Source organism: Seriola lalandi, unplaced genomic scaffold (assembly GCF_002814215.2).
Source record: "Seriola lalandi dorsalis isolate HSWRI2012SDOR001 ecotype SW California unplaced genomic scaffold, Sedor1 jcf7180002054560, whole genome shotgun sequence".
NCBI lineage: Eukaryota > Metazoa > Chordata > Actinopteri > Carangiformes > Carangidae > Seriola > Seriola lalandi.
Genome location: NW_019525113.1, coordinates 912,295 through 924,538, shown reverse-complemented (window position 1 = coordinate 924,538; position 12,244 = coordinate 912,295). Strand labels below are relative to the sequence as shown.

At 43.3% G+C, this 12,244-nt stretch overlaps 1 protein-coding gene across 1 annotated transcript; it reads left to right on the top strand.

Annotated features, from left to right (window-relative positions):
* Positions 1-1,464: 1,464 nt before the first annotated feature.
* On the top strand, positions 1,465-12,020 carry tgfb1a (transforming growth factor, beta 1a). Its single transcript, XM_023416052.2, has 6 exons — positions 1,465-3,602; positions 7,891-8,160; positions 8,288-8,537; positions 9,273-9,423; positions 10,587-10,697; positions 10,807-12,020. The coding sequence occupies exons 1-6, from the start codon at positions 3,272-3,274 to the stop codon at positions 10,852-10,854; spliced, it is 1,161 nt and encodes a 386-aa protein (XP_023271820.1). The 5' UTR covers positions 1,465-3,271; the 3' UTR covers positions 10,855-12,020.
* Positions 12,021-12,244: the final 224 nt, after the last annotated feature.

Sequence of the window (12,244 nt, the reverse complement as noted above, 5' to 3'; positions counted from 1 at the left end):
CTCGAGGTGCTGGCATCAGGGCCTTGTGGTGAAGGGTATGAAATGCCGCATGGCAGACTGGTGAGACCTGTTGGTTGTACGGAGTCAGTAAGGCTCATGCCTGTTATGTTCATAGGCCAATGTTAAAAGACCAGTGGAGCACAGAGAAAATAGGTCAGAGCATATAATATACTTGGAACGTGTTGTCACAGCAAAATTTAGTACATCGGTTCCCTGGTTTCCTCTGTTCGGCTAATATAGCTTTCATATTTTCTTTGTCTGACAGCACACAGTCCTTATTTCTGTCACAGAATACATCTCTGATTAAATGAGTGAAAGAGGAAATGCTCCTTAAGTTTAATTTCATCAAGGAAAAGCCTCTGGGTGTGTGCAAGATTTTTCGTTTCTAATTTTGCTAATGTTATTTTGTCTTTGAGACAATGTGATACAAGGATAAGATCTGTAATTATGTCTGTTGTGACTATTCTCTATCCTACTGTTATAATGACAGCATACATTTGTACTGCACATTTATTTTATGTAAGCAAAAAAGAATATATAGATAGAAATACAAACATATATGAGAAAATATAAACAAAATATTTAAACATGAGTCTTGAGGTCGATGACTGACGGCAACCACAAAAGGAAAAATCATGAGCTCCTATAAATGACATCCCATCTTTGACCATTAGGTGGCAGTGCACACCCATCAAAGCTCCCACAGACACACACAACAAGACAAGTTACAGTTGTAGTAGTTGACATTTGATAGCTACCCTAATTTTACTGTCAACATCTTATCATGATGGTAATCAGAGAGATAGTGCAGTTCTCACTCCAGGACAATACATTGTTGTCTGCTGTTATTGTAAGCTAGCTGGTGTTTTGGGGGATTTTTGCCTTGAGTTTCCTCATGTTAATGTCACCATTTATTATCAGTGGTAGATGAATTGCTCATTCGTCATAACTGTGCAAGTGAATGGACGACAATAGACACCCATGGGAAAGACATTTGGGCAAAAGCTAAAAAAAAAAAAGACTACAATGGCAATTTACTATCTTTATATCTCCGCATTGGATCATCCTTCAAACAGAGACGAAATGATTGAAACCATCACCGGTTTGTTTTAGTCTGGCCTTCCTTTTGAAAATACACAATCCAACCTCTAAAAAGCACCCAGACCAAGGGCAGTGCACCACACAGTCCTGCCCTGTTGGCTTTCCATCCCTTGAAATTCACCCTTCTACTTTTAGACCAGCTTGTCCCATAAGTGCCTCAGTTCTTTGGCCTGGCAGGCATTCACCCTTCACAGCCACCAGGTAAATGTGGCGGTCGGTTGGCGAGACACTAGTGCCGTGCAGGGCTTGTTGACATTGTCAGTCATCATTGCCTCAATCTCAGACAGGCTAGAGAGTGTGAGAGAGAACTGGTGCCTCTGAAGTCACTAATTCAGCGTGTTCAGCTCCTGGCTTCCTGATGTGGACAGGAGGCAGGCAGCACAACTCTGTTAAACAGCAGATGTTTTACACTGCGGCCGTTACCCTCATTTCCTGGGCGGAGAGCTCCTCGCTCTATTAGACGAGTAACAGGAACCAGAAAAAAAAGAGAAGAGTTAGAGGGAGAGAGAGAAAGAGGCAGAGCGAGGGAGTGCGAGAGAAAAGTTAGCTGTGCTCAGAGCTCCCACAAATCACTTTGTCACCAGCAAGCTCTGACAAGCACTAGGAGAGAGGGAGCGCACAAGCAGAAAGGCAGGGAGTTATACAAAGGTGTGAATAGGGAGTTGTGTCAGAGGAGGCTCAAGAGGGGAGGTGTGACGGAGCTGTAGAGGGCATAAACGAGGTGACACCGATGGATGGATAGAGGGAAGAGAGGACCCAGACGAGACAGCAATCTGATTCCCAAAACAGCGTGAGCTAAGAGGGACTGTTACTCTCGCTACTGCTGTCGTTACTGCTGCTGTGTCTGGATGGTACACTCATTTAAAAGGAAGGTTTGTCAAAGTTAATCTTTTGTTACAGGAGAGTTTTTCGCTGACAGAAGGAGAGTTTTGCTGTGTTTTTATCTCCTGGTAGCTGTTCTGATCTCAGGCTTGAGAAGATACACTATCGTATTATTGTGTTTGAGAATGACACAGATAGAGAGACAGCTGCTCTCTCTGTGAAGTAGGCATGAGTCGGAGGCGTTGAAAGCAAATTCTAGTGAACTGCAGCTGTACACAGATCACATGCTGTTAGTGCTAAAAAGAGGTAGTCAGAGTGGAGAGCGTACAAGTTTGTCAAATGTTTTACTGTAGGGAAATTTCTTTCTTTCTTCGCGACTGCATAGGTTTGTGACTGTCTTTGAAAGTTAGTGGAAGTGAGATCTTTAAATACTACATCATACTTTCTTTTCCTTCACTGTGGATACAAAGCCCCTGAGAGTTTTATCTCGGCTGTAAGGGAAGCCAGAGGTCATCTGATCAAACTTCAAAAACTGAGAAATAGGAAGGCCTTTTCTACACTTTCAGCACAGGACGTATCATCGCTATCTTCTCTTCCCTCGAGACATTAACAGAGGCAGTACACATTACATCTATGAACAGAATAGTCCTGAGTGATCTTTGAAGAAACCTTGTGTGTCGAAGAGGACAGGAAGCTGTGTCCATTGAAAAGCCTTAGCCTCGAATGTAAGTAAGTTAAACTCTGCCAACACCACTCATTCATTCTGAGTGTTGTACAGCCCCCTTCAGATTTGCTTGTCTCTGGGGACATGTAAAGAGAGGCTTGAAAAAATTCAATCACAAGTTGGTGTGTGAATACAGAACCGGCTCTGTGGAGTGTTTGAGTGTTGGTAGCTTGTTTTGGACTGATGGGTGCTGTAGAGGTGTTCTGAGTCTTGGGGGCGCTGTCTGTGTGCATGTTCGGATGAGGATTTGACAGCTCCGCTCTGGACTCACTTGAATGTCTAGGACGTCATTGTGTTACCTGTGTGGCTGAGTCAGAGGCTGGCTCATCGCTCAATGTCTGTCTGCCCACTGGGATTCTCTCCACCTGCTTCTATGCAAAGAAGTCACGAGTGTTAGGTGGTTTTCACAGCAGTAGCGACAGCGGTGGCACCGGATAGTCCTGAACTTTCCACACTACTTTAATTGTTCTGTGGTGTGTAAACACTTTGCGTCAGTCACAACTCTTCACGGAGTGATTCACTATTCCCTGAGCATCCCTGGCTGGAGGCAGGCAGTGAAAGAAAAGGTGACGGAGGATTAGCCAAGAACTAAAGCACCTAAGTGGTTACAGTCAGGTTGGTACAATGAAGCTGGCACTGCTGATGCTCATGGTTGTGTACCTGGTGGGCAACGTAAGCGGTATGTCTACATGTAAGACGGTGGACCTGGAGATGGTGAAGAAAAAGCGCATCGAGGCCATCAGGAGCCAGATCCTCAGCAAACTGCGTTTACCTAAAGAGCCTGAACCTGATCAGGCTGGAGAAGAGGAGGAGATCCCGTCCACTCTGCTGTCGCTCTACAACAGCACCGAGGAGATACTGAAGGAGCAGCAGACTCAGACCCAGAGACACATCTCCACAGAGCAGGAGGAGGAGGAGTACTTCGCCAAGGTGCTGCACAAGTTCAGCACGACCAGTGAGTACCAGATAACTCAGAGCAGCAATAAGTCATGTACTGTGCACATATGAACACCCATTGTCAAGAATGGAGGCAGTTTCTGATGATTTAACTACAGCACTGAGAGGGTCACGTAATAGTATGACTGATTTATGCTCCTGCATTTACAGGCACGTAAGGCACACTGCTCAAGACACACACTCTCTCACACACACACACACACACACACACACACACACACAGTGTTGTTTAAACCCTTTTTTATCCATGTAATTTCGTTGGCCCACGTTTCAGCATAAGTAAGCCTTAAAATAGTTGCTAACATAGACGAACTTAGCAGCTACAGCCCAAAATAATCACCATTTGCCTGATGACTGGTGTCAATTCCAATCTCATCCATAAATTCCCTCAACATGTGTACCTCTTCTGATCTCCACCCAATATCTTCAGGCAGCTCCAGGAGTTCAGAGATCACAGGCGTTACAAGTTAGCAGCACTGTGTGTTGCATCTGGTCTGATGCTCTGTGTTGCTTTCGTGGTATCTATGGCATTTTTACTGCTTTATTAGCGCTGTTTGTTTGGCTAGCCTGCATATGCTGTTTGTTCAGCCAAATGGTTTTTTGGATTTAATTGCGCAATGACTCTCAAACTGTTATGATAAACATATTTTTTTGGTTTTGTTTCTTTGCTCCATTGTTCTCTACATGCCTATACTCCTCACTCCATCAGGCAGGCATCCACACTATCCCTCTTTCATCCAGCACTTCAAAAGAAAGACTTGAGTGGATGGACCCTGCTCAGGAGTGTGCAACTGCACAGGGAGAACAAAGGAACTTTGAGAATGAAGGGCATGATTTTGTTCTGCTTAGATGACAACCAAAGAACAGGAGGGGAAAATAGAAAAATAAGATTAGAGTAGACATGAAATGTACTCCTTCACCGTCACCCTGCCTCCCTCTCTCTTTCACCCCCCCCCCCCCTCTGTCCCTCAGGGACTGGGGGTTTCCTGTAACTTGAGAATTGGGTTCTCCCTTATTAGCTTATCCTGTCACCTGTTCTCCATCATATCTTTTTCTCTTTCGTCCTGACCATTTTCCATTTAATTTCCATGTCTCTCTGCCCTTGATTACCCGTCTCTCCCCCCCCCTCTCTCTCCTCCCCTCTTGCTTCTCTCTGCTGGGTTTCCTGAGCCTATTATCAGTGTGTTTGCAGCGTGTTTGTGACAGGGCAGCTTGGCAGGAAGGAAGGCAGGCTGATGGCCACTGAGATCTTGAGTGACTCAGGTCCGGTGCAAGCGGTGCCCATGGGGAGCATGTGTTTCCTACCTCTGTGGAATGCCAGAGAACACCCATCCACTGTCTTAACCCTCGCTGTGGCTCCTTAAAACAGAGCCAGCCTGCAGACACTGGGAAAGGGTAAACGCCAAGTGTACGTGTATAGGCCTAGCAAGAACTGTTTTGCAAACACACTCAATACAAGGGTGTGTGTGAGACAAGCCAGCTTCTGCTCTGTATTTGAACAAAGTAATTAAAATAGAATTCCACTGGAGAATACGTTTTTTTCAATATTCATTATCAATTCGTCATTTCAGTTTGTGGTTCTTTTTACTGCACGACTCACACTTTCCTGATTCTCCAAAACAGCCTACAGGGATGCATATTTGTGTGCAGAGCATTTTAGAACTTAATACTAATAGTCTCCATCATGGTAATTGTGTGGGGCATTAGGCTAAATTCCTTCAGCCAGTTAGAAGTAACATCCTTCCAATAAAGCCCACACAAATTCACCTCTTGCATTTAACATGGTTTTTGGTCCAAATGTAATTTGGCTCGTTTTATAGAGGGAACTCTTTCCTTCTTTGGAAACCAGGCCAAATACTATATTTAAGAGTAAATAAAGCTGCTATCACCCTACGATGGAGAAGAGTAGCAACAGGCGTCAGACACCGTGTGTTAAACATGGTGAGGTGGGGAAACAAGACGTTGACGAGTGGGATGTGGGAAGGTGGAGTCGAGCATATGAAGGAGGCAGGTATTTAGCCTGTTGCTGGAATCTGGTTCCTCCCACTGGTAATTACAGGCCTGTCTCTCTACCTGTCACAACAGCTGTCCCCAGCTTACCTGCGGATAGGCCCTGATTCAACACACAAATCCCCCCCCACACCCATGCTAGTCCGCCGACTAGGGTGCTATCTTTCCTCTTGTCTGGAAGAGCGAGGCCTTATCTTATCTTCTTGAGAAGGAATTTTCACACTTTGTTCCTTCAAAGTGTTGTAATTTCATCACATGAACAGTTTGGGGAGATAATCCGCCAGAGGCGATACAAGCTGTGTTAATTGGAAAGTAGAAGTGAGGATAAAGCTTCATCCTAATTGTGGTGCTGCAGCCAATATGCTTCTTAGGGGAAGTGACTTAATTTCCTGTTTTGTAAACGCTTCTCTAACCCTTAACACATTTATCTCAGTTTACTGAAACTAGCTAGAGATTGTGACTTTCTGTGCTTGGTGTTGCTTGGTACATCACTTCCAGTTCACCTCTCTCCACTTACTGTACAGGGTTGTGACGCTCTGTGTTTCAATTCGTGCTCTTACAACTAAACATTTGACTCTGCTCTGGGTGGGACCAGTAAAATGTCATCTCATTTCCCTTTGCACTCCACACCAGCTCTTTTCAGTTTCAGTTTGGCTTCAATACAAGGGGTGAAACACTACCTAAGCAACAACACAGATGGTCATAGTGGTAAATGATACACAAGCAGCCGTGACATGGAGGATCCTGACGCAGCCTGGATCCACTATGCAGCACAAGTATGCGAGGCTGGGTTGTAGCTGCTGTCAAAGAGTAATTCCTGGACTTGAGAGTAGTGCTTTGGCAGGCTCAGGCACAGTAGACGGTCAGTAGGCCCCAGGCTCTATTGATACACATCTCCAATTTCTCCGCACCCCCGCTCACACCAGCCCTTCCACTTCCACCCCTCACAATTGTGAGTTATATTCATATAAGTGCATTCTTCACTTTGCTGTTTTCTTTGCATTTGGCCAGTTACATCCCCCCCCCCGCACCTCCTCTCAGTGTCTCTTTCTACACAGCGTTTCACTCTCGATCATCTGCCTTCCTGCGCTTATCTCTGCACGTCTCCGCCTGACTTAATCCTTTGTAATGTAACGCTGCTAGATTTATGGTGTTAAAGCCTTCAGTAGCTTGGCTCTGTTTTCTGTTGAGCTCTGCGTGGGGAATGTTCCTGCTGTCATGATATGGGCAGGCTCAGGAATAAAAGTTGCAAATATGGGCAGCAATACTGTAAGAACACAAAACGCTCTCTATGGTCAACTTTACAGCAGCTGGAATAGATGAATGTTTGGCTGCAGTTCAGATTATTGAGTAACCCTGTGAACTTGGTTCTTCCATTTTATTAATGTGCATGCAGAATCAGGAAAATCATGTCTGAAAGAACTTTTCATGAAGTTTACTTATGAAAAACGGGTTAATAAACATCTCAGAATTACATTATGCCGTAAATTACAGTGCGGTTTGCAGCAAGTATATGTATATAATAGAGGTAATATAGTAAATACTAGTTAATACAAAATTCATTTTGAATACAGTGTTACACAGAAAAATAGCTAAAAGAATCTTAACTTATAAGTTTAAAGACTTGATTGACCCTCATGCCCATTAACTGTTCCCCATTTGTCCCACTGCCATGTTCCATTATTTAAAAGTCATACTCTCTTTTGCCAAGAGATATTACCATATGTTTTTAGTGTTTAGTGTAAAGTTTACAATATAGACCATAATTGTGGTTTTCCAACTATCAAAAACACACCAGAGCTCCATGATCACAAGCTCACACGAACTCCACCACCCCTCCATGACCACAGAAAACCTTTCAGTACTGTTTTTCTTTTTTTTTTTTGGAGTGTAATATGTAGTATCTGCTGACAGATTCCTGATCCAATATTTATATTTTCCTACATAATCTAGCTGGACAGTGCTCAGTAGTTTTATCTTTCTACAGTTTTGAACAAAAGAACAAAAAATATAGCTCTTAAAAACACATACCACAGTGTTCACACTTAAACAAACATTTGAATTACACTTCCCCTCCAAAGTGGTTCCCTGTCTCCTTCAAGACACTTTATTAAATGACAGCTGGTACGAAATACACAAAGGATCAGTAATTGATTAGCTATAATATATTAATTACAAGCAGATCAGCTCATAGGACACTTCTTTTTCGCATGTGTCTTTCTCATATGCATTTATTCAAGTTGCTTTGTCTGAAAAGGTTGTTTTAACTCGCACAGGAAGAAATAACACCACCAAAAGCATCCCGATGTTCTTCAACATCTCTGAGATACGGCAAAAAGTGGGGGAGAGCCACCTGCTGACCAGTGCGGAGCTGCGGATGTTAATCAGACATACTACAATACCTTCTGAGCAGCGTGTGGAGCTGTACCGGGGTCTGGGGACCTCGCCCCGCTACCTCGCTTCCCGCTTCATCACCAACCAGTGGAAAGGCAAATGGTTGTCCTTCGATGTCACTGAGACTCTGCAGGAGTGGCTCAAAGGGACCGGTGAGTTACATCTAGTACTAATGGCCTGTCCCTCTGTTTACTTCAGCCCATGTGCAATCCTGATGGTACATTTACCTTCACAGATGAAGTAACCAACCAGATGTGTTGTAAATTTCTGTCACACCAGATGATGAGCAGGGTTTCCAACTGCGGCTGTTCTGTGGATGCAGCGAGAACGAGCAAAGTACTGAGAGTTGCTTCAATTTTGAAATATCTGGGACCAAGGGTGTTAGAGGAGACACAGGACAAATACAAAAGCAGATGGAGCAACCACCCTACATCCTGACCATGTCCATCCCTCAGAACACCAGCAGCGTCACCTCACGCAAAAAACGCGCCGTGACGACGTCAGCGACGCCGACGGATACGTGTACAGCGTAAGCGATCCTACACATAACACATTGTGCTGTTGTATTTTATTTCACTGATATTTTTAACGCTGTATCAGGCAACATAACCCATTTGCAGCTACCTGCCACGATGAGTAAAAGAACTCTCAAACTGTTCCCATTTATCCACCTTAAGTCTGCGGTCACTTTAATAGCTGCATGGTGAATGGACTGCAGTTGTACTGAGAGACACTTAGCAGTTTGCCTCTCATTCACCCGCACACCAATGCAGGGCGAAGCTGCAAAGCGAGGCAGATGGCCTGGCCATCAGGATCAATAGAGGTGCTCTGTATTGCTCAAGGACACTCAAATGTGTGGACAGTAGGAGCCAGGGTTTAAACCCAAAACCCTCGACCTTCTGAGCTACAACTGCACTGGAGCACTAGCTCAGTGCTGTAAGACAGACTTCTTTGTGTTTTACACTGAAGTTTGGATCCTCGGGAGCCTCAGAACAGTGGCTGGTATATCAGACAGCAGACTTTCATTTAGGCAAATGCTGTAACTCTTAGTGGCCTTCTTTAGGATGGGAAGACTGCAATTTATACACTGATGCGATGGAACTGAATTGAGCTGATGGGTTTGAATTCATACCTTAAAACTATCCTCAGTGCAGACTGCTTTTAAAAATGCACCTTCTACAGCAACCAGGCTCTAAAAGTATCTATGGCGTCTCATCACACACCCCATTTCACAAAAGGTGTTTTACTGTTTTCTCTTATGCAGCCAGACGGAGACCTGCTGCGTGCGGAGCTTGTACATTGACTTCAGGAAAGATCTGGGTTGGAAGTGGATACATAAGCCCACAGGCTACTATGCCAACTACTGCATGGGGTCCTGCACCTACATCTGGAATGCTGAAAACAAATATTCTCAGGTACAGTGCAACACCTCACTGCGGCGTGCAATGATCCACATCTGATCATGTGGTTGAATAAGGCACTCGGGAGTGGTTTGGCAGCTCAGACCAAAAGAATTCTCTCAACTTGATTTTCTCCGGTTCCTAGTTACCGATCTGAATGCTAGTTTGAACACATCATGTGGTGAAGTCTGTGCTGTATGAGAGAGAGGGGGCTTGGGTTTAAATTAGTGCTGAAACAATAATCATTGTTAATAATTGGTCACAACTGGAAGACGTCACTCTGGGAACAGGGAAATTGAGATTAAAATTTTTCACAATTACCTGGAACTTTAATCAATTAATTAGTCAATAATCAGAAAAATAACATAATAATGGCATACTAAGTATTAATGACAGTTAGAATTAGTTGAAGGCCTAACTTTTAGCCACGCTGGCAGCATGGCTCTAGGGAAGACAGTGTTGGTGTATCTCAACAACTGTTGGATGGATTACCATTATATTAAACACATTCATTGCCCCCTCAGGATGAATTATAATCACACTGATGAGCCCCTGACTTTTCATTTTGCGCCACAATCAGGTCAAAGTCACGAGCAAAAACCTGCACAACTAATGGCTTTCCCAGCAGCCTCTGCTGTACTTGGTGTTCAGTGATAATTAGCAATAGTCAGCAACAGTTAGCTTGCTAATAAAAGGCACTAACATGGTGAACATTATACCTGCTAAACATCAGCATGTTAGCATTGATATATTTAGCTCAAAGCACTGTTGTGTGTATGTACAGCCTCACAGAGCCACTAATATAAAGTCTTCGGCTTGAACTGAAATCATGCATTCATAACATTTGTGTGAATAATGTGTGTGTGAAAATCTGACAGTTATTCACAAAGTGTACTGAAATATTTATGTTTTCGATGGAACAGCCTCTAAAATATCACTTCCTATTCAACTGTTAAGGAAACTCTGGTAAACAGTGTGCATCCATCAATAATGAATTTATTACTTTTACTTTCTACTATTCTAAACAATTACAAACACTGTTCAACAAACAACAATTGCTGTGGCTAATACCTGGATTTTAACAAGCTGAATGTCAACAGTTGCTCTGGCACATGTCAAGCTAAGTTGAGCTAAGTTCGCTGTTTTCTTGTATTTCCCATCATATTAATGGTTTACAGATTTTGGCCCTGTACAAGCATCACAATCCAGGAGCCTCTGCCCAGCCCTGCTGCGTCCCCCAGGCACTGGAGCCACTGCCAATCCTCTACTACGTGGGCAGGCAACACAAGGTACCTATACTTCAGCCAAGTAACATTCATTATGAGGTGAAATGTTTACACAACATTTTATGTGAACACTTACAGATGATTTATCACTGATGCTGATTTTTTCTTTCAGGTAGAGCAGCTGTCCAATATGATTGTGAAGTCCTGCAAGTGTAGCTAAAGATACAACACAGCACACCGCTCTGCCTCCCCTCAAACATGCACACAGATGGAAGAAGTCATGTTTGAGACTTGAGAGAGGAGCATTTGACAGAGATAAAGGAGGACAAGAATAATGTGGACAATGGGAACAAAATATTCAAAGTAGTCAGGATCTCTGTGGTCAAGCTTCCCCCCCCCCCCGAGCTCTGCCATTATGATGTTGGAGGCACACCGAACCATGGACTTCTTATATTGATAGAGATAGATAATATTTTTTATGTGTATATACTTTTCCCCTGCAGTACTAAACTATCTGTCTTGAAATGAATTAATTTATTTGTTGGATGGACAGATTTCTAAAGAAGTGATACACGTGTAAAAGTGTGTCAGTTTGACAATGGAAAAGGACAAGAGGACCAAAATGACCTCGATGGAAGAACATTTGTGTTTTTACAGATGACTGTCTGGGACATTTCTGTTTGCCACATCATCTTCCTAGAGAGGTCGTAGTTAACGGTGCTAAATCCCAGGTATGGAAAACAGTGGCTGGTGGGGTTTTCCTGGACAATAATGCTGCAGGTGTTTTTGGAGAAAGCTCCAGCGTAAAGGACAGCAGACAGTCACGGGGACAGTCCGACCTGGGGATCTCCCTCCGACTGAGAGGCTGGAACTGTCAGCCAACTGAGGAACATTTCACAGGAATCGTCCATCAGTTTCACTTGCTGTTGTTTGTTTGTTCAGCCCACATGATTCTTTTTTTTTTACAATGCCTGTGTTTGTGTTCATAATTGAATGTCAGCTTGTCCTTGGGCTGTTATAGCCATGAGTAATATCAGTGGTTGTAAAAGTGATGACACCATGTTTTTCTCCCTCTTGGGATTTACAGCCAGCCTTTAGATGGTGAGGGTCAGGGGATGTGGTTGTGGTGTTGGTTTTACACATGTTTGCTGTTTTTTTTTACCATAGTAAATTAGGGGCAATTTATTGCCTTTTATTTTGAAAGTTTTTACTTTAATCTGAAGTGTGATGCTTTTTGCACAACAAATTAATTCAGCTTCTATGATTTGTTTTAGCAATAAAACCAGCCCATTTTTTCAGTTTACCATATTTTATAGCACACTTACCTTTTGAAATTTGTATCTGTAAATATTTTCAAAATCTGAAATAAACATTGATGTTAAATTATCACGTCAGAGTGGAAGATTTTGTGAGCAAAATAAAACCACATGCAATGTTTCCACTTGTCAGAGGGCTGTGTTGTGTAAGTGTGTGTATTGCACTTGTCAGTGCATGCATGTGTATGTGTTTTTGTAATTTCAGAAAATGAGCACACATTCAAAAATGTGAATGAAAGGTCCTCTGGTTAGTTTTAGGCATGGTTTGGTCTGCGAATGGTAACTGCAAGTAGT